This window comes from Melanotaenia boesemani, chromosome 11 (genome assembly GCF_017639745.1).
Source record: "Melanotaenia boesemani isolate fMelBoe1 chromosome 11, fMelBoe1.pri, whole genome shotgun sequence".
Lineage (NCBI taxonomy): Eukaryota > Metazoa > Chordata > Actinopteri > Atheriniformes > Melanotaeniidae > Melanotaenia > Melanotaenia boesemani.
The window spans coordinates 16,719,949-16,740,795 of NC_055692.1; the positions used below are offsets into that span (position 1 = coordinate 16,719,949).

General features: G+C 36.8%; 2 protein-coding genes across 4 annotated transcripts; both read right to left on the bottom strand.

The window, feature by feature from the left end:
- Nucleotides 1-33: 33 nt before the first annotated feature.
- golm1 (golgi membrane protein 1) lies at nucleotides 34-9,189 on the bottom strand. 2 transcript variants are annotated; one of them, XM_041999958.1, is made up of 11 exons: nucleotides 9,009-9,189; nucleotides 7,669-7,803; nucleotides 5,238-5,417; nucleotides 4,982-5,036; nucleotides 4,759-4,861; nucleotides 4,493-4,616; nucleotides 3,815-3,974; nucleotides 3,513-3,728; nucleotides 3,232-3,375; nucleotides 2,935-3,033; nucleotides 34-2,636 (listed from the first exon to the last, which is right to left on the bottom strand). In XM_041999958.1, the coding sequence occupies exons 2-10, from the start codon at nucleotides 7,795-7,797 to the stop codon at nucleotides 2,936-2,938; spliced, it is 1,209 nt and encodes a 402-aa protein (XP_041855892.1). In that variant the 5' UTR covers nucleotides 7,798-7,803; nucleotides 9,009-9,189; the 3' UTR covers nucleotides 34-2,636; nucleotide 2,935. The 2 variants fall into 2 exon arrangements, with proteins under 2 accessions (XP_041855892.1, XP_041855893.1); XM_041999959.1 differs by having other exon boundaries at nucleotides 34-2,654.
- Nucleotides 9,190-9,669: 480 nt separating this feature from the next.
- On the bottom strand, nucleotides 9,670-20,347 carry LOC121649266 (G-protein coupled receptor-associated protein LMBRD2B-like). Of its 2 annotated transcripts, none has more exons than XM_041999956.1 (18): nucleotides 20,199-20,347; nucleotides 18,992-19,209; nucleotides 18,813-18,904; nucleotides 17,171-17,269; nucleotides 16,859-17,026; nucleotides 16,521-16,731; nucleotides 16,258-16,332; nucleotides 14,918-15,022; nucleotides 14,644-14,824; nucleotides 13,713-13,894; nucleotides 13,466-13,599; nucleotides 13,147-13,252; nucleotides 12,933-13,030; nucleotides 12,332-12,435; nucleotides 12,205-12,251; nucleotides 11,982-12,090; nucleotides 10,760-10,844; nucleotides 9,670-10,640 (listed from the first exon to the last, which is right to left on the bottom strand). In XM_041999956.1, the coding sequence occupies exons 2-18, from the start codon at nucleotides 19,163-19,165 to the stop codon at nucleotides 10,577-10,579; spliced, it is 2,034 nt and encodes a 677-aa protein (XP_041855890.1). In that variant the 5' UTR covers nucleotides 19,166-19,209; nucleotides 20,199-20,347; the 3' UTR covers nucleotides 9,670-10,576. The 2 variants fall into 2 exon arrangements, with proteins under 2 accessions (XP_041855890.1, XP_041855891.1); XM_041999957.1 differs by having other exon boundaries at nucleotides 18,992-19,206; nucleotides 20,199-20,341.
- Between the last annotated feature and the right edge of the window lie 500 nt (nucleotides 20,348-20,847).

A 20,847-nucleotide genomic window follows, 5' to 3' on the forward strand; every position in this document is an offset into this window, starting at 1 on the left:
TTTGCAACAAACCAATGAATCCCACATAAGATATGACAGTAATAAAACAATCTTTATTCACCATTGTGTCAATAAAAGCTATGGATTATCGAACTATTTCCATTTACAGACAAAAACAGCATCCTAACAAATTAAATCTGCAAAAAAGTCAAATAATTTTATAAAAATCAGTTTTTCAAAACAATTTTCTCACCAGGTAAATGTCATCCTTGGTTTAAAACAGACTTTTTACACAAACAGGCTGACACTTTACTAATAAACAGATAACAAAAGGGGTGGAGGGGTGGCATTTCAGTAAAAATCTGTGAATGAGGAGATAAAGAGGCCAACAATGTTCATTACGAGTGCTGCTGAAAGATGTTCTCTCTTTCTGTCTCTGCCTTTCGGTTGTCATAAACTTTGAGCTATTATAAATATTTTTCTTTCAGCAGCACTCTGATTCGGTATCTGAACATTTACTTGAACAAGTACAAATATAGAAAACAAAAAGTATAAAATACAAATAGTTTAATTTCTTATTGATCAAGCTGAAAAACAAGAGACGAACTCAAAAGTCTGATGTTCTGATTTAACTTGTAAAAGCAGCGATTCTGCTAATGAACGCTGTACAAACTCCTTGTGATGAAACATCATATAAAAACATACATCGTAAAGAAACCACATCTTTTTTTTTTTTTTAGACAACTGCAGAAATAAACTATTTGGTGGAAATCAAACGTTTCGAGCTAAACAGCTTTGACATTTTTCTTTGCTGTGTATCCTTGAACTTGACACGTTACTAGTTGTTCTCTGTGCTTTGAAACTGGAAGAAACTTACAGTACATAATGCTCCATCTACATTCTGTAGCTATCCAGCAACATGACGTTTGTTTAGACCATCGTTTATATAGACCCCTATAACTTAAATGTTCTTTTTTGTGTGTGGTTGCACCTTCATATCAACAGTAAAAAGGTCTTGTGTATGTAAAACAAAAACCCAAAAAGCCGACCTCAGGATCTGGACTAACATGTCATCTTGGACTGAATAATGCAGGGTCAGCTGACCTGTAACAACCTGACGTACAAGACACAAACTTTAACCTTTACTCGAAACAGTAGAGCTTAAGATGTTTTAAGTTAAATGAACAGGAAGAATCGTCTGCCGGCTCCCGCCTGCACACCTGTCTTTCAACCAGCCAACTTAAATTAAGCCACAAGCTACAGAGCACAGAAATCATCCAGATAGGCAAACAAAACCATTTACATTAGATAACACAAAACAGGAAATTAAATTTTGTCCTGTGAAAAGCACAAGGAAACACATTATCTCTCTGCAAAATTAAACTAACTTTATCTAATATTAGTTGTTCTTTGCACTTGTCCAACAATTTCCAGTTTAGTGCATCTTTACTTGAAACACAGTAATAGATTTTAGCAGTACTACTAAATAATTCACATCCCCTGGCTTAAAAAAAAGGCATAAAGCACAACACAGCATTCCAGCTTTGTGGAACTGTCCATTATGTTACAGCAACTCTCAGAAATGCTCCTCCACATTCTCAGCTACATTAGACTCAGCAGAACAGAGACAGTATGCACGGATTAAAAACAAAGAATTACTTACATTTCTCGACATTCTACATCCACTTTGTCTGGAAAAACAGAGCTAATAAGGCATGCAACAATATGTAAGTAAAACAGAATATATTAAGTATTTCCAGCTGTTTATTTCATTTTAATTTAAAACTATGTTCCTCCCTTACTAACATTCAGTGTAGAAAGATGCAAAACTTCAACCTTGTGACACTGATATAACATATAGCTCAGATTAAAAGCTTTGCTGCCACTAAAAAGTCAAAACATTTCAACAGTGATCTCTCAGAAATAATTCATAGATCAAAAAGGTCACGACAATAAAACAATACACCTAAACCCAGACATCAGCATCATCTAGAAGGGAAACTTCTATTGGTTGTTTGCATGGAATCTATAACAGGAGAACTTTAACAGGAAACGCAACAAATGTCTTTAATTTTCTGGAGTCATATAAAGCCTGAGTCGACTGACACTGAACAGATCCTGGACCACTAACCCAAAAGCAAAATCGTGTCTAAGAGACTTGGTTGATGAGCTAATTAAGGCTTTGTTAAAAATTCTGCTGGATCACTGAGTGAGGGGTTGTCTGTGCTGCAGCGCCCTCTGCTGGCAGAGTTAGGTCTCTGGAATCACTGATATCTTTTAAACTTGTCGCAACATTTCACACCCTGTAACCCTACAAGGGTCTGCACATAACTCAACTCACAGCTGTGATCAAGTGACCATAGCACCTGTCAACACATCGTCAAAATCTTCAGATTTTTAAGCATGCTGAGGTGTTCTACTTTTCAAGCCAAAGGGTGTTAAGTCTTTAGATGTCTTCGGTCATGTTTGCCATTCTCGAAGAGAGCTTAATAGTTGATTAGAAAATAAGAAAATGACAAATGAAAACAATCCAGGAAGAAAATAAACAGGTAAACCGCCCAGTAGTCTTTCACAAAGTAAATTCCTTCTGACATCATTTTGTTTCAGTCTTGCTTTCTGCATGGAACTGTACAGCCGAGGTGAACACAGGTTCTGTTCTCTGAAGCGATGAGCAGGATCCTTCTTGAATTCCATTTCTGCAAGAAGATTAACTTCTGTCAATGAAACATGATGAAAGTCTAACAGTAACAGCTGTAAGGATGTGCCAGCTGTTATTCCAGCATGTGTTCTGTAAGCGACACGGCAAGTTGATGCTGAAACAATTATAATCTGCTACCATGATCTTATTAGTTCTTGTCTGAACTAAAACAATGTCAGATAGAATTTAAAGCTATGGGAATATGTGACATGTCACGTCAGTATAATGTGTACTGATGACCTTTAAAAAGCAAGTCCATGCCAGTTAGAAATTCATTTGTGCATTTCAGTGTTTACCTTAAATTTGAGCAAGCGCGGCTTGTTTGTCTGCTTCAAACTCTCCTTCATTGTCATCATCTCCGTTGTAGTCTGCCAGTTCCTCCTCCATGTCCTTGTCTAGAAGGAAATGTTAGAATAAACATAAGACATGTGTACGCCCATTTCCTGGATTCAGTTTTTCTTTTCTTTCTTTTTTTTTAGATTTATAAGTAAATGACCCTTCACACAAAGAAAGACATGAAAAATGTGTGGACCCGGTCATCTTTTGACTTTATCCTATATCAATACATAAGCCTGTATTTTGAGCCTGTTTACTTTGCTGCTGCTTCTCCAAATCGACTCCATCCACTACTTGCTCTTCTGCATCATAATCCTCTGTTTCCTCAAGGTTCTGACCAATCCGAGTCTCATCAACCTTCGCTTGACGAAGCAGCATCCCCTCCATCCCGGGGTCTGCTTCTGAAAGAACCAATAACCATTTAGTTTCATAAAAACTGTGGAACGTCTCCACTTATACATTTACAAACACTGTGATAGAAAAGCTGTTGAGTAGAAAAGCACAACTACTGGTGAGTTTAACTCCCCGAGTTCTCTACCTTCTGTCTGAGCACCTTCCTCATGAATGTCCATCACCTCCATTTCCCTATCTTCAGTCATGTTATTCTTCAAATGTTTCTCATCCTCAGCCTCGTCTGTTTTGACATCATCCTCTTCAGGCTGCATCGTGTCCTGCTTATCTGCAGCAGCAGAGGGAACCGGCTGGGATACCAGTTTAGAGGAATCCATTGCTGGCTCCAATAAAAAATCAGAACCTGGGAAATTATTCAGGTTGCAAATTTATACCCACACAAAAATAGTCATTTTAATTAAATATGCTTTGATGTATGTTTTCTCTTACCTTTGTCTGGGATGATATTGTTGGTCAGAAGTTGAGAGGTTTCATTTTCTTTGGGCTGAAAGAGGCTCGGTGTGTGGCTTAAAGTAGCTGCAGCTTGAACTCCATCAAGCACAATCTTGACTGTTTTGTCTTCTTTACCTACTCCAGTCTCTTTGTTTTCCTAGTAAGAGGTAAGTATCACATACCATGTTCATTTAAATCATGGCAGAAACAACAAACTAGGACAGGAAAATTAAAACCTCTCACGCTGCAAAAATAATGGGCCTTTCTTTTCTTTTCTGTTTTTCTTTTTGTTATGGCTGCACTTACTGACGCAATCAATGAAAACTTAATTTCCACACATTCAGCCAACATACTGTTGAAGCTGAGTTAGAAAATGGCACAAGCATTCGTGTCGGCAGGGTTGTTACAACATCAAAGACGTTTTGCTGAGTCACAGTCAGATACCGTACAATGTGTTATGAAAGCTTTACGCCTTAAACTGAACACACAGGAGGATAAATCCTGTCTATAATTCACAACACAAAACTGTCATCAACTTGGATTCATAGACAGTACTTATTCCTTTACTAAATTACTCTTTTAACCCTATCCTTCTGCTCTGATCTCAGTTGTGTGTAAAGGCTTCACGACACAATCTTGCACACGATTTACTGTAAAACAGGACAACCAGCTTACATGTGAAGAGACAACTACAGGTGGGATGAGCTTCTCCATTTTCTTTTGGACTTCAAGTTTAGCAGCAGCCACTCTCTCGTCACACAGCTCCTTCTGGGACAGGACCTGGGAGTGACAATGGGTCCTGCACATGTGCACAAACACACATGTATGTTAACCCACACTGACAGAATATGTCAACTGGACTGAAGCAACTGATAGCAGCGCTAGTTCTTCGTCACTCTTAAAAGCTCTGAATAAATATAGATGTGAAAAAAAAACCTTACATGTCATAAGTCAGTTTCTTGTTCAGGGTGTTGATGTTGCTTTGGCAATTCTGCAGTTCCTTCTGAAGCTTCCCCACGTCATCGTTCAGCTGATTCAGCTGACCTGCAGTGAACACACACACACAAAATAAATAAATAAATATGCTTTTTTTTATTTTTTGCAAAGCTCTGCTGGTTGCAATAGTAATCAAATTAAGTGATGGAGAATAATAGTAGCTAGTACCTTTGAGATCCCTGATGGTTTTGGTGTTGGAGGAAATATTCTGCAGCAGTGGAGCCTTGATGCAAAAACACAGGAAACATAAATATTTACAGCTTTTATACAGTTTGTATTAATTTTTTCCATGATAAGTGGACAATATGAACCACAATACTGAGGAAAGCACATTCTCTTAAGGCTTTGGTTCAGAAGAAACTTTTTCATGTGAAACTTTAACCTACAGACACTATTTTTGAAAACAATTAGTGGTGATGTTCACCTTCTCTTCGCTGCAGGTTGTCTGGGCGCTCTCCAGCTGTTTCTTGTAAAAGCTTTCTATGTGAGTGATTTGCTCCTTCTGCCTCTGAATCTCCCCCTGGAACTCATTCTTCTTCATCTCAGCTGCTCCTCGCTCAGCTGCTCCACGTCGCACTTGGCCCTCAAGCTCATACAGCTTGGTCTGTGTCATGCAACCAGAGATAAAGAGGTTATCTTTAGCTCAAGTTATTTACTACTTCTATGTCACTCGTAACTCATAATAGCTCATAATATTATAATAGAAATATTTGACTCGTAAATACTACACAGATGATTATAACATTATCCAACTGTGTAAGTAAACATTAGAGAAATAAAAAAAATGTTAACAGTAGAATGACAAAAATTCAGACTACAATAGGAAAATATCAGCGCGATGCTTATGCTGTGGGGAGTTTCATCTTTATGCCACTCATCCTGAAAGAATAAGAAAAGATCAGTACCAGCTTATGTTTCTATAAAACCGCAGGAATGTTTTTTTTTTTTAATAAAAACAGGGATGTTTGTCTACATGGCACCACGAGGGCATGAGAAACTTTCCTCATGTTCTTCACAGAGGCATAAAAACATAAATTCATCTATATAAAAATAGACACAGAGCAGGAAGTGCATCAAAAATCAAAAGGAAAGCAAGCAAATAAATGATCATCTTGACCCAATGAACAATTTGATGAATAAATTCAAAACTCACATTTTGCAACAGATTTTGATTTATTTAATGATTGATGTAAGGTGCTCTACACACACTTAACAGCAACATTTTGGATAAGCCACAGCTTTCTGACTGAAAGGTCTTCAATAAGACTTGTTAGGACACTGTTACAGTTGTTAGCATGTCAGAGAGGCTTGTTCAGTAGTCTTTACGTGGCTGTTAAAATTCAAGTTATTCTCAAGAATTACAGTAAAATCTCAATCTGTGGATTTTATATTCAAAACGAAAACTGACATCACATCTAACTTTTTTACAAAAGAAAGAGATCACAAAACAGAACTTGTAGTAAAATATATATATATATATATATACACACACACACATTTAGCTTACATGATGCTTCACAAAATTAATTATTCCCCTCATTATATTCAATTTCTTTAATTTGAAGTATATATGTAGTTTTAATGTTCCTTGTTATTTGTTTTAAAAAGTTTATCTACTAATTAAAATTTTTTATTTTTTTTTTTTATGGAGATACGACTAAAAAATGTCAGTGTTTTTGGTTGCATGCTGATTTTGCTGACTGCATGCTGTCTTTTGCAATGACATTGGCACAGCGATGTCAGATTAAAGAGTAACAACGAACTCCACACAAGCTGTGTTATTGTTCTACGCTTCCAGACTGAGTTTAATTAGTTTTTGTTGTTTTTTTTTAACAATTAAATCAGTTCCTGCAACTTTAGCTGCTTATCCTTCTCAACATGGCATGATGCATTTGAATTTTATTTATTTGACAGTGATGTGGACAATAGATTGACCTCAAAAAGGGAAATAGCTTGTTTTTTGCAAGGCTTTAGTTCCTGGACAGGTAGACTCACTAAAATGAAGATTAAAAAAAAACAAAAAAAACAGACACAAACAAATGAAGAACATATTTGTAAGTAAGTATTAAAACTTCCAGACTCACTTACAGACTACGCAGACATTCACACACAACAGTCACAAATTATTGGGTACAAGTTTGTTGGACAAAAGCTACTTTTTGGTCAGAGGTGAAAACATCTTAAAATTTGTGCACGTGATTAATTTTGTTGGAAGCGTGTTCCACAGACTTGTGGCTCTAAAAGAGAAAAAATATCGGCCAAATCAGGTTTTACGTCTGGGAACACTACATTCCCCTCTTGCCATCAACTATCGTCCTGGAGTGAAACGATGCATTTGCATTGCATTTTACTGTCGTTCCCTTACTGGTTAGTCTTTTCTGTAGAAAAAATAGTACATTTTTGCCTTTGTTATGCTGCAGACAGGTGGTCTGAAATTCTATACATGCATCTGACCCTGCATAGCTTAGGCGTCATGCAATTGTTTCGTGGCTTGTGTAATTTTTGCAATAGTAGTCAAACTAGTTTCTCACAAACAGACCACATTGCAGAGAACAATACATGGCACATTTTAGTCTTGCAAGTCTGTACTAATGAAGCAACAATGAAAACTTGTTTCTTCATCACAGAGCATGCATACTGTTAACACATTAAGTATCAACCAAGAACCACAGATACATTTAAATTTTATAAGGACTCACGATGATGAACACTGAATTTTCAACTGATTACATACTTATTTTCAGGCACACTATGGTCTTTAGTTTAACATTAGTTAAATGAAAAAATGTTATGATGATAATATTAATTAAAGAAACAAACAACATACAAATGTAGGCACATGCAAGTTACCCTACCTGTAGTTCCAGGTTGCGGGAGCTGGACACCCAGTAGTTAAAGCCCAGAACCAATATGCAGGCTATTAGAGCTGCGATCATTAGAGGGGGGGGTCTTCCTCCACGACGCCCATTCCCTAAAGCACCCATAGTAGTCTACAAATTGGACACACACAAACGACAGCAATGGTCAGCATCCTTGCCATTAGTTATGTAGTTAAATAAAAAAAATTAAAATATGGCACTTTTACTTGTTGAATAACACATTTACAGTAAAAAAAATGTCTATGTTTGAAAGTTAATTTAAAACATGAAAAAATATCTATTTCATGGCAGCAAGTAGTGACTGCATTTCACAAGTTAATCTTACACAAGACTCCTTAATGTCAGTTTATATATAAAAAAAATAAATAAAAAAATCACAAAAACTAACCACATGAAAATCTACAGAAACACTTTATAAATACTAGATATATGTACCAGTGTTAAATAACATGATCATCTCTATGACATATCTATGGCATAATCTTAACAGGTGACAAAGGCAAATGTTAAAACTCTACAGAAAACAAAACGATGTCATGAGTGCAACACTCATCTGCAGCCTCATACTGCACACGCTTCACTGGTGCAACACAATATTTATTAGATATTTATCCATTAAATACTTAGCATAATATACATAAACAATATACAAGTTAGAGTTTATTTCCTAATGCAAATTCCATGACTACGGTATGAAAGGCAAGCCCACCGCCAAGTTGCACTACTGCTGCGAATATTAAAATCAATTATTTACCCGAGGAGAAAGTGCTAGGGTGTGTACCTAGAAATAGACGCTGATATTTAAGAAAATCCTTTCATTTCACAGAGCGACACACATAATTGTAATACAACGTCTGTCCAAAGGGAGTCAACCTCAACCCAAAAATAACCAAAACAACCAGTTGTATTAGAAAATATGACGAATGCTACAAAGCCGCCAGAACAGGCCTGGTGCGAGATCATACTAACAAAGTGACAACTGGAAACGGGGATTTTTTCCAGCCCTAGTAATAATTAACTAAAATTAACATTTGTGTGATTGACACGCTAAATCCAGGTTTAAAAAAATCAACAATTGCCACGCCACTTCCGATGTTAATACGACATACATAAAGTTTAGTCATTTAAATCAAATAAGTTATCAAATGTAGTCAAACACTTAAAGCAAGCTATGCAAATTTAGTCCAATTTTATTACTCGATTAACCAAAGCAGCTTCTCTACATTGCAAGCTAAGACCAACATCGTTTAGCAGTGCAGCTTGCTCCCAGTTGGCATTAGCTTTGGCCGACGTTAGCAGTCAAGCCTTTTACTTACCCGATATAATAGAGTGCACAATTACAAACAGATATGTGTTAATGGAAATAGATGATACTCGATGGTATATTTGATAATCCAACCACTCTTCGTTAACACATAATAACGCAACAACGCTTGCAAGCTAGCTCGAATACATTACACCAATGCAACCAGCCAGAGAAGTCTGGGACAGTCAGGTGACGCCTTTGCTTGTTGTATGATATTTGACATTCAGCTTGAAGTACGGCTTTACAAGTAAAATATAAAAAGATACACGCAAACTCCTTTTGTAAAATTCGTTTACAACGGTTACATAAAGGAAAATAAATATGTTCCAAACTGATGTTAATATTTCAAGGTCGCAGCACTGTTTTTTTTTTTTTTGGTTGGTTTTTTTACATTAACGTAGCTACCTAGGGCAGACTACAGAATACTGTAATTTACGTAGAGTAAGGAAAGGCAACACAGCTACAGGCAAAAATCAATGAATGACCAAGTGAGGGTGTTACTTCTATGTTTTATATCAAGTGTATTGCAAAGCATTTATTTAGATTTCATAACATTTTCCTTTTTTTAATCTCAACATGTCTACCAAGTACTGAAGTAGCAAATAAACATTTGTTTCATCAATTGTTTTAAATGTATATTGTAAATATCCCATGTTTATTGAAACAATAAGGTAATATACATACAAAATATACATATACTTATTTTAGTGAGTTTCACTGTATGTATTTATTTATCATAAAGTGGAATCGAGTCATATACCCAAATAATTAGCATCAAGTGAATTGTGTCTTAATGCTGTAAAACTATCTGTTTTCTGCTGGGACATGAAGAGGCCTGACAGTAACCTTAACATATACAAAAGTATCAAAGGTGGACACTATCTTTACTTTGTAATTGGGTTTCCCACATTAATCTCTTTAGACCTTTTAAATCATGTTAATTTATATTACATAGCAAATATACTGTAACTCAAAAGGAAAACTTGAATATCTTTGAGATACATACTATTTCATATATAATGGTCAATAATCAGTCAAACACAAGATAGAGTAATATATTAAACACTTGTTTATCACAGTATCAACAAAATAATAATTCAAGTTATGTCATTTTGCAAATACAATCCACATTCAGCCCATAAATATAAAGTATTCAATATCAAATATGTCAAAATTTTTTAAATTGTCTCACGTTTCATTTAGTTAAAAAAAAAAGAAAATGTATGAATGCCACAGAATCTGACAACGATGCATTTCTGAAACAAAACTGTTAATATAAAAAATGTATTTAGGCTTTGGATGAAAAGCAACCCTTGCTGTTACTGATCTCTTTGGATAAACTAGTAACAGAAACAAGATGAAATACTGTATAAAACCCTTTGCTAAAGGTAACTTTCTCAGTTCCATCCATTACTTGATAAGTTACAGTATACATGTATCAGATGTACTTCTCTTTCATTTTTCGAGATATAGTCCTTTGCATTCAGATTTTCCTCAGGAAAATAGAAATTATTAATTATTAATTAATCTCATTTTTAGCATTTATTAACTTTTCCCTTTCCTGAAATCCTCCTCCTCTCAAACATCATCAAAGAGGCCTGGCAGAGGAGGTGACAGAGAAAGGTAACGTCCCCCAGCAGATCTACAGAGTGAAACAGACAGAGAAAATTATTTGGGTATAACAAGATTCAGCTCTGTAGGACAACAAAAAAATCTTCCTCAATTAAACATTGAAATTGTTCATTGTAGTAAATAACAAACCTTCTGTTTGGCAAACTATCATCACTGGAGCTGTCTTGCAGCAACCTCGCCTGCTGCTCATCTCGATTCCCATCTCTTCTGGAGACTGCAGTTAATGGAAATAACAGAAATAAATGTAAACATTATATAGTCAGCCATAGACTTCTTCTAGCATGCAAGTCATCTTGAGGAAAAAGTTTAATTTGAATGGGGAAATACAGGGAGCGGAGTGAGATAAAATAAATGTTACATGGCTTTTTATTGATCTGAAGCCTGTATGACGAAGAGTGATTAACATACCCCAGATATCTGTTAGCTGGGTTGACTTACACAGACGTTCAGGATTCAGATAAGTGGTACAAGAAAGCTAATTCAACCCAAGGTTTTCCAATCTAGATCAGTGCACGCTCACATTAAAGGGGTGGTGTTTGAAGCGCCTGACCGATAGCACATGTGGAGAAACCTTGCAGAGCAGCATATTTCACCATGGAGGAGCAGACAATTAGGCTTCAGAAATATGAAGAGCTTAAACACATCATCCAGCCCAAAAGCAACAACGTTGCTGCAGCAAAAGCCAGGATGGAATGCTGGCAGAAAATTATTGACTCATTTAATGCGTAAATTTGTGACTTTATAAAAAATGAATTAATCTGACTATATAAATCTCTTCTCATATAAGCTCTGCTCACTCAATTTCACTTTATTACGGCCCGTTTCAGGCAGAGAACTTCCTCAGTGTCATTCCTTTCCTTTATATTTTCCATTCAGTTCTTTTAAGGCTCAGCAACCCTGTGTGAGCGCGTTTTGTGTTGGAATAATAATTCCTCAGTGGTCTTATTCAGAACATAACCTGTTCCAGAGCTGGTAAGCCCTTCAGTGCAAGTTACCATGGTGATTTATCGTGGTAAGAAATGAACCAGCTTCATAGTATAGAAAACTCAGGGTTTACCCTGAAGTTACTTCGATAAGAGAAAAGCCAGCTTCGTCATACAGGCCTCTGAATTTGTACAACAGAGTGATCCAACAAAAAAAGTTCACGTCTGAAAGATAAGTTACTTTAACTTAATTTTTTATGCTTGAAGCTAAACATTAATGTGGAAACATTATGTGGCTCCAAAGTAAGCCAACTTTAGATGCATGCATAAAATATTTAATACCGATGCCTTTAAAATACAGTCCACCACATAACTTGCAGAAGCCATAAGCAATTTAATGGTTGCAGTATTTTCTATGACAACCCTACCACTAGTCTTGGTGTCTGTCACAGGGCTGTTCTGATTGTCCTTTAACTCGGAATAACCATTTCTGCTGTGCTCTGAGGCTGCCTGAGCTCCATACCGCTCCCTCCAGGCCTAAGGGCAGAAAACAAAACAGCAAATAAACACCTGAAATACCAAATCACAACATAAAAGAGCAGAAACAGCGAGCCAAGAAATTGCGGAGAAACCTGCCAAAGGAATGCTCACCCATCTTCGATTTTCTCCGTCCTCTGCCTTTTGTCTTTTCCTTCTTTCTACAAAAGAGCACAATTTTAAGCATATAGTTAAAATATGCATTTTTAATAACTATATGCTCATATATGCTATATAATACCTCTTCTGATGAGTTCCTTGCCTTCATCTACAAGGTCAGAGGTCAAGTCATCATCAGTAATGTATTGATGAAAACCCAGGAGGTTTAAACAGCGAGAGCCCAAACTGAAAACCCAAATGAAGAAATAAAGAGTAAAAAAGATTTCTCATGGCAGATTTCATCCAAGCACACATTATGTGAAGTACAATCAGTCAATCAAATTGAACATATGAAAGACTTCAACATGGCCAGCCAAACAAACTAATACATCAGTCCAAACCTGCTTGTGGAACAAGAAAATGTTGCAAACATAGTACAATCTATTTGCACATTATTAACATATAAAAAACTACTTATAAAACACTAGATCCTTTAAGTATAACAGCTCTGATGATTAAGGGTTTTCATGCCGACTAAGATACTGCTAACTGGAAGTTTTAAAAGACCTGGTCATGGTTTATTGTAGGTCAAAGACATACAATATACACCAATACTGACAGTTTTTCATGGCAAATGTCAGTGGATACAGTAGACTGCTTCAAGATCTAGTCAGCAAATAGAACTACATCAGAATGTATTCCCTAAATAGATTATAATAAGCTGTTAATAGTTGTAGGTTTACTTGTAAAAAGTGGCCAGGCAAAGCAGCAACACCAGCATGGGGTAATAAATGTAGAACCCATCAGATATGACAGGCAGCAGCTGCATAGAACCCATGATCTGGAAAGAAAACAAAAAGAGAAACTGCATCACTGCACTGACTGGAATGAATATATATTATCTGTTATAAAGTGCATTTAAGATATCTGTTTGTATGACTATGAATGTGAACCCACAGAGGTGTAAGATGTCTGTATTCTGTCCTGGTGTGAGATGGCAGAGTCCATATGAATCAGGCCAAGAAAGTTGAGGCACAAAGGTGGAGTCAGCCGACAAAACAACCTGAGCAGAGAAAAGCAAAGAATATTATTGTACGGGAATCCAGCATAATGCAAGACCAAACTCAGATGTCATCTTTCTTTTTATCTTTGTTTACAATAAGATCTAACATTTATATAAACCTCACTGAACAGCTAAAGCAAAAAAAGCAAGCAAAGTAATGTTCGAGCTAGTTTTGACAAAAAATCTTCCATGCTGTGTTTATGAAGGACATACATGGCACTGAACTGCAGGCTGTAAGCATCCGTCTGATGATGTGGCACCAGGTGGTAATAGTTAAATACTCGTATCCTGAACACTGTGGTGTACACACACACGCACATGAAGAGGATGCTGACAAAGCACGCCATCTGGTGGAGGGAAACAAAAAAACAGGAGATATTTCATGTGACTGCGGGGTGAAGACTTTTCTATTAGAAAAACTTTCTGAAAACAGAGACAATTATATTTAAAAAATACTTACTTCAATACAAATGTAGTTATAGTGTTTTTCAGCATTCTGAATAAAAACAGCAAACAGAGAAAGGACAGGGTGTGTGCTGAAGAAGGTGCACTCGGACCAGACCACTGCTGCAGAGAGGAGACATAGGAGTACTGCCAGCAGCCTGCAGAAACCCTGCCTGAACATACACTCCCAGTACCACTCTGTGCAAGACAAAAACACACACATGTACATGAATGCAAATACTGGAGGGACATCAAAACTGGTGTTTGAGTTGCACATGTCAAATGCAAGACTTTGGATTCTAAATAACTGACTAGCATTTAAATCTCACACAGTGACTGCTGTCCTGGCGGTACAGGAGTCTGCCTGCATGCAACAAAAAAAACTCAAAGGCCATTTCTATCAGCAGGTCATCGTGCTCCTCAAATCAAAATAAACTGATTACAAAAAGACAGAAAAACATATAAAATTTCAATATTTTCAATGCTGTAAAACAGCAATTTTGAGATCTCATAAAAAAAGAGACCGACCTCCAAAAGGTTAGCAGTTTAGCAACTTTTTAATTCTTCACCTTTTACCTTTACTGAGCTACCAAACAAACAAACAAAAAAGAAAAATCAGCAGATAAGCTTTCATTTGAAAGAGCAAGGTGAAAAAAGTATGAATGAGAATGAAACCACATTCATGCTTATTTAAAGCCAAAATGAGACAGCCTTTAGGATACTACAGAGCCACTGGAGGATGAAAATTTGGCTTGTAAAGAAAAAGCATTTGAAAACATTAGAAAATAAAACCGACAGGTCATTCGAAGAAAAGAAAGAAAAAAAAATATCTCAAAAAGTAAAACATATTTCACAAAATTAATAATAATAAAACAAGTTTATTTTAAAGTAAAGTATTTGAGTGAACATGCAAACTCTGCCTGTGAATTTAAGGTTTTGCCACCTACCTACTGAAGGCGTGTAGATGAACCTCTGGATCCAGCCATGGTGGGCTGAGGGGAGGCTGTGGGTAAAGACTTGGAAATGGCTGGTCTGGCTTTTAGCTACATCTTCTAGATGAAAGGCTTCATCTAACAAGATAGACCACTGAACCTGAGTCTGATTGTGTCTCTGCACCACAACGATTACCTGAAACACATTGACATGCCGGCGTAAATTTAAGTTTCTGTGTCAGTTGCACCATTTCCTTTAAAATCATTGTGCAACATTAAAATGAATTACTTTTTTATGAAGTTTAATTAGGCTTCTTTTGGTGGGAGTACTATTTTGCTCACTATGAGAGCGTTCCACATTCCTTCCCAACTCTTCTTGGTATTCAGTGGGACACTGAAATGAGATGACACTCCAGTGAAAGCTGTTCCACTGAGCTGGACATGCAACATGAAACTGTGAACATAAACACACTGGCCATCATTTATCAAATAAACGTGGAAATGAGCGCACATATGATCGCAGGAATGATCAAATGATTGGATCCATGTGTGACATGGTACACCCTTAATTATTCGTGGTCCAAGGTTCTGTCACATGAAACCACTTTTTATAGCCTCCAAAAGAGTAAATTGCCTATAGAATGTTTACCTGTCCAGTAAAGAACTGCACATTTTAGTGCACAGCATAGGAAACATTAGCCTATTGATTCAATAGAGTAGTTATACAACTTTAAGGTATCGGCTACTTTACTTGTTAGAAAAGATGGATCGGCTCCTTTCTCCTCCGTGTAGCGCCCAGTGTGGAGGCTGTGCTGGGCATGGTTCCCTGGGCATCCACTCCTCTGGCTGCACCGGAGCATCAAAAGGCTCCATTAGCCAGAGGAATACTGTGCAGGACTGCACAGGACAGAGTTATGTTGCAGACTTTCTCCAGAGAGTACAGCAGCATCCCCCAGATGATTTGGGACACACTCACCTGCCCTTCAGCAACCCAAAGCAGCGCTCCACCGTGGCACGTGTGCGCACTGGCGTACCGGCGCTCCTGCTCTGTGGCAGGGTTTACCAGTGGGGTGATGAGATGCTCCAAGAGTGAATGTAGGTATGAGTTTTTTTGCAAACACAGAACTCTGTTTGTGTTTATCATTATTTCAAATTGCAGTGTATAATGATTTATGGGCCTATTCTTTAAAATTGAGCTATTATAATTGTCATGTGTGGGCTTAAGCTGTTTGATATTTGTTATTTTCCCAAATCATTTTAAGGTCGTCGGTGTACACGCCAAGTATGTCAGTAAGCAATTTTATTTTAATCCTTTTGGAAATCCATTTGAATATGCTGTTTTTTGTTTTGCAAATGGATTAATTCTGAGTACTGAATATGTGGCTGTTTATGCTTAGGTGACGGTCGGAGGTTTGCTTAATAAATATTTAAAGCGTCTGCTGTGTCGCAACACTAATCCACACTGACTCAAACTTGTGTACATGATCTCAGACCTGTCGTGAAATTTGATTGTATCCTACGCTAACGTCCAAATTGATAAATTCTAAACCTTGCGCACAGATTTCCGTCATACGTTCATTTAATAAATGAGGGCCATTAAGTGGACAAATGACCGTGTGCCTTTCTTACCTTTGTCAAAATGGTGTCCACACATCTCCTGAGACTGTGGCTGTACCTGACAGATTCATGGACACCTGCAACTTCCTGATAATGGAAAATATTTGGGTTTTAAAAATAAAAATAAAAACCAGATGAAGTCAAAAATGCGAGTGATATAGTAATTTGTATAGATTTGCCTTCATTTATGTAAAGTAAGTTGAAACTTTTAAACACTTTTAATTTTAGCTGAAAAGTATTCTCTTCAAAGTACAGAGTTATTTGCAAACTCTCACCTCCATAGCATCTGCTAGGTTCTCCTTTGCCGCGGCCTTCTCAGAAGCCAGTTTTGCTACCTTGAAGTAGGTCTTGGCCAGCAAGTAATCATGGGAAGACGAGAGCCAATAAGAACGTGGTATCTCAACCAGGCCGTAACCTAGCAACAGCACCAAAAGGAAGAGGCCCCAGGTATTGGCAGCTGTAATACAGATGATCTGGATCCCTGTCCTGCAAGGGTTTTGCAAAAATAATCATAAAGCTGACATAATGTTGTCTTACAAAACACAACCACAGTACAACACTTAAAATAGACAGCACTTTTTTACTTCTTTTCATTTAAGTACTCTTGACATACCATGTAGGTTTCCATCTTGGGTGTGCAGCCACATAGATAAGCAGGGAGATGAAGATAAGGAGGTAGGAGCCATAATAAATAGCATTTTCAATTAGAGCCGTTTTAATCTTTCCAACCTTGGAGAAAGCTCCAGACCGTGCATAAGACTGCATAAAGGGCAGCAACAGCCTGTACACACACAGAGGAGAGGGGGGCTCAGTACCCCAAAGAAAGACATCTATTTCACTAAAACCTGGAGCATAAAACAGTTAAAGGTTTAGGTAGCCTAAGAGTCACCATATGTTAATGAGCCAAAAAGGTGTAGGATCTCACCATGTGAGAAACTGGGAAGTCCAGTATACAACTCTCCAAAACACTGGCAGGACACCATCTGGGATATAACTCCAAGGCTCCACACACACCTTTAGTACACTGCAACATGCATATACACAGACACATAGTTACATAAAGCAAAGATAAGGCTCTTCACAGCAGCTTGCATGGACCAACAATTATATGATTGTTAGACATAGTCGATTAAATTTAGGATTTAAAATGTCACAATCATAAAGCAACAGCACAATAAATCTACTGCAGTGTCACTGATGATAGCACAATTATATATCATGAAAATTGCATTTTCTACACTTAAAGGGTCATTTTACCCAATTTTCAGACAAGGAAATCTAACTTAATATGCAGGAGATCTAACATCTAAGACATCTTGCTCGGTTTTATAAATGTATATTTTCATTGCTGTGAGCTGTATACCTCAACTGTATCAGGATGTATGCTGATATTGTGGAGATTAGTATTTCTAAGAGTTCAATTATACTCTGCTGCAGATGCACAGGGAAAACTGCAGGCACCACATTGGTGTAGATGCACTTTCATAGTAACCTCCAGGAAGACTCATTTATGCATAGAGGTTTGGCATTTAGAGCAAATGATTTTCCATAGATGCCCTTTGCAAAGTTCTCACAGCTCCAACAAATGAGTGAGGACGCAGTGTTATGCTTGGTTCATATGGCTTGTGTGGAATAAATGTCATCATAAGAAAGTGTGCGTAAGGCTGTTAAACACTATTTGACATATTTAAAAAAATCTGGTGTGACCTCACAGATTTGATTTGTGGAGCACATGTATTATGTAATATCTCCTGCACATGGATGGAGCGTCCTACCAAAAAGATTCTTCATCCAAGTATAATTGTTTAGTTTAGTTAATTAAGAATATTTTCAAACATAATGTTAAAAACAAAGCGTTAAAAAACAGGAAGTTGCTATAAATGAAATATAAGTCCGTACTCAATAACAAATCAAAACCAAAACAAACAGTTAAAATGTCCTGATATTTCATTTGAGTATTGGTAGTCTAAAAAAAAAAAGGAAGGCAGAAGTAAGAACTTTTTGAGGCCTAAAAAAGTAGAACATTAACCAACAGCAAACCCAATTTGGTCAAAGATTTGGTCCTTTAAAATTTTATTTTCTTCAACACCCTGCCTGATTAGCCTGAGTTTTCTGTAGGTTCTCTTCTTTTACACGTTCCACATTAAAATACCTGTATCAGCATTTGTGATTTGTCAAAGTCAGTTGGAAAATATTGGATAAAAAAAGAAATATTATGCAGCCCTTCTTTTTATGTGTTGTTAATGCTTTAAATTAGCATTTTATAAAGGAACCTACAAAACAGTGAAAGATTTTTGATATAATATCAGAAGTTGCTGAGAGCTCTGATGCCATGAAATACAAGACTTCTCTGGCTTAAAGCAACCAAGTACACTGAGAAACCTTAGGAAGTAAACAGATGCACCCAATAGCAGACTTTCTGAATATCTGCAGTTCATTTAAAACAAAGTAATATTTATTTTATCATGTTGGATGGCCTTGGGACACAAACAAAGGGAACACACTTCCTTCAAATTTACCAGTTGTTACTCTGAATCTGATAAGTCCAACAATAATGTTTTATTTACCTTGAGCTGGGCTTGATCTGATTAGGCTGTGTTGCCCGAGTTACAGGAACTGTGTGGTTTGAGTTGTCATGAATACACTGGTTGTAGATGGTCTAAGAGAGGAGAAGAGTTGAGATAGTCAAGACAAATAAAGTTGAAGTGCTAGCTAGCAGAGGAAGAGGAGTGTAATGGTGTCATACCGTGCTGACATCAAGCGGCAGGACGAAGACAATGAGGAAGCACAGATACCAAGACAACAGCGTGCCTAACAGGACCATACGCTGCTGCTTCCATACATCCCCATAACGTTGAAGGAGGTAGAGGGCCAAGAAGAAAACAAGCACAACCACGGCACACAGTGCGGCACCACTCATGGTGATTAATAATCGGATTTGATCTCAAGAGTTCATGATGACAGCTTAGAGGGTCCAAGACACAAAAAGAGAAAGAGAAGATGGGGGGTTTATTTCAGGAAACAGTATCACTAGACTCCTTTTTACATTTTTCTATTCACTTTTATACATATTTATTCTGATCTTGTTTTTCTTTGGTGTTGTAATTTCCTTGTTTGAACACCAACGTTTGAAGTGTAACAGGATACAAGAGTGATATGTATTTAAATAGTAAAACAAAGACAGTGTGAAAAGGTACAACAACAGCTTATTATTGAGCTTTTCCCAAAGTCTTTAATATGGCTTTGATCATTTCAGCAGGCCCCTAGTGTTCTGTTTTTAAATTCATTAATTTATTTCATTTACGTTTTTAAACTTAAAGCAAGAAGCTCTGCCTAAGGTTTAAACAATGTGCATATCAGTACTAATTTGATTTGCTGGAGAACAAGGTAACACAGTTTGACCTAAGCACTCAGGATAAAGGTTATGGATGAGGTAAGAAGTTGAGGACAGGGCAATGGGAAATAAAAACAAAATAAATGCATAGATATCACTAAATTAAGGAAATTTAAGATGGAAAATGTGCAGAAAAAGCATTTAATACATTAAACACATAAAAACACTGACAAAAATTAATGCTGAATTGTTCTAACGTGCTTAAAAAGCCTTGTGAAACAGGCGAGATAGTCGATGGAGTGGCAGGAAAAATAATTCTTCGGTTTTTTCTCGATAGTCTAGATAGAATTCATGAAACTAGAAAAATGACATATACATAGTTGTGTCTCTCCAGATATGCTGGTGTGTAGTTTTGTTTTGTTTTTCTTAAAACTTTAATCCATATTTTTATTTTCAATTATGGAGCTTCCGTAGGGTTCAACTGTACATTATTGCTCACATTTTCCATGGTAAACTTTGGTGATTACCTCAAAAACGTTTTAAAAATGTGGCGTGGTTTCAAGCTAGCTTATCAAAGTAGTAACGAGCATTTTTATTTCGAAGATTAAGTAAATCTTACCTTTTGCCGATACTTCTATCAAACTGAAGCTTAATGGATAAACTTAATCTCTCGTGATTTTACGATCACATTATGTTATTCGGACTTCGACAAACGAATGCAACCTTTCAAACAACATTGCGTAATGAACACACTTTCCGGCTAACAAAGCAAGGAATTGTGGGTATTGTAGGCAATGTACGGTACAAAGCAAAAGCTTGGGACATTTATAGACATGCACCACGGCTTATTACATGGTCTGACTTCATAGTTAATATATTTTTATTGTCAATTTCCTTATTTTACAAACACGAGCTGGTTTTAGTTAAAATCTTAGCCCAGATTTGTATTTGGCCAAACGCAATTCCTCATATATGGGTGAATATTGACCAGACTGCTTCATTAGTTTTTCTCCATTGGTTTCGCTAATTTCCTGAAACAGATATTACATTCTAAAAATTGATTAATTAACAGTCAGGTGAAACTAGAACTTGACTGACTAAGGAGGAGTTTCACACATCTCAGATGACCAATCAAACAGTATGTTTAGTCAGGTGCTCTCTATGATTATGAATGCTACCAAACATGTATATCGTGCTTGACCAGGACCAGTACAATTTCTGAACATGGAGGTACCTGGCCAAGTAAATGAATAAGAGCAACAGCCTGC

Coding starts and splice junctions, on each gene's coding strand:
- golm1 (XM_041999958.1), bottom strand. CDS start 7,797: ATGGGTGCTTTAGGGAATGGGCGTCGTGGAGGAAGACCCCCCCCTCTA. Junction 4,862..4,981: donor AACCATCAGGGATCTCAAAG/GTACTAGCTACT, acceptor TGTTCACTGCAG/GTCAGCTGAATCAGCTGAAC. Junction 3,034..3,231: donor TTTGGAGAAGCAGCAGCAAA/GTAAACAGGCTC, acceptor ATTTCCTTCTAG/ACAAGGACATGGAGGAGGAA.
- LOC121649266 (XM_041999956.1), bottom strand. CDS start 19,165: ATGAGTGGTGCCGCACTGTGTGCCGTGGTTGTGCTTGTTTTCTTCTTG. Junction 18,905..18,991: donor TGCCGCTTGATGTCAGCACG/GTATGACACCAT, acceptor CTCCTCTCTTAG/ACCATCTACAACCAGTGTAT. Junction 12,436..12,932: donor TGCCTGGCCACTTTTTACAA/GTAAACCTACAA, acceptor TTGGGTTTTCAG/TTTGGGCTCTCGCTGTTTAA.